We start from the raw sequence: 820 nt of genomic DNA on the forward strand, positions 1-820 counted from the left end.
ACCCACCTGACGTGTATGTAATAAGCTTATTATTCGCTTTCTGGAATTGAGTATTACAGAGCAACAAATCAGCTCCATCAGCAAACTCCAAGATCCTTTCACCTTCTCCATTTCTCACACCATATCCATAACCCCCATGGACTCCCTCAAAACCGTCTGGACTCCTTCCCACATGTCCATTCAAGTCTCCTCCAACCACAACAACTTCCTCATCTTTCACATTTTCCATCAACTTCTCCATCGCACACCAGAACATGTTCTTCTCTTCATCGCTTCGACCGACCTGCGGGGCATATCCCGAGATGACGTTCACCAAGAGATTTCCGATCACAATTCTCACCATCATCAACCTTTCACTCACTCTAGTCACACTCACTACACTGTCTACAAACTCCTCAGAAAACATGACACCAACACCATGCACGCCTTCCGGGCACCCTTGCCACATAAACTTGTACTTCTGCCCCTGCCTTCCCTTCACCATTCTCACACCACTTCCCTTCCACCGTGTCTCCTGCACACAACATATGTCCACTCTTCTTCTGACCAATGTTTCAACCACTTCTCCAGATCTCCCTGTCATTGTCCCTACATTCCATGTACCAAACCTCAGAAACCGATCTCCACGTGGGGCATCAGACGATTGGTCATCATAAATGGAAAAATTTCCTCCCTTGCTTCGATCGGGTTCCCCACCTTGAGTTTTAACGAGAGGGGGTGAGGACCCCCACGGGGTACTTCGGGCTGTACCCTGCCCATCAGTTGTACTCATCATGGTTTCCTTTTGAGGCGATGTTTTTATGGCCGGATGCCCTTCCTG

General features: G+C 48.4%; 1 protein-coding gene across 1 annotated transcript in view; it reads right to left on the reverse strand.

Moving 5' to 3' along the window:
• Positions 1-772, reverse strand: part of LOC117120560 — a gene marked incomplete at its 3' end in the record, with an annotated part of 1,267 nt that extends 495 nt beyond the window's left edge. Inside the window, exon 1 of the mRNA XM_033265585.1 lies at positions 3-772. Within this exon, the coding sequence (XP_033121476.1) occupies positions 3-772 (770 nt within the window). The remainder of the gene's footprint in view (positions 1-2) is intronic.
• Between the last annotated feature and the right edge of the window lie 48 nt (positions 773-820).

This window comes from Anneissia japonica, unplaced genomic scaffold (genome assembly GCF_011630105.1).
Source record: "Anneissia japonica isolate Jap-2015-1 unplaced genomic scaffold, ASM1163010v1 scaffold55213_len1159_cov72, whole genome shotgun sequence".
NCBI lineage: Eukaryota > Metazoa > Echinodermata > Crinoidea > Comatulida > Comatulidae > Anneissia > Anneissia japonica.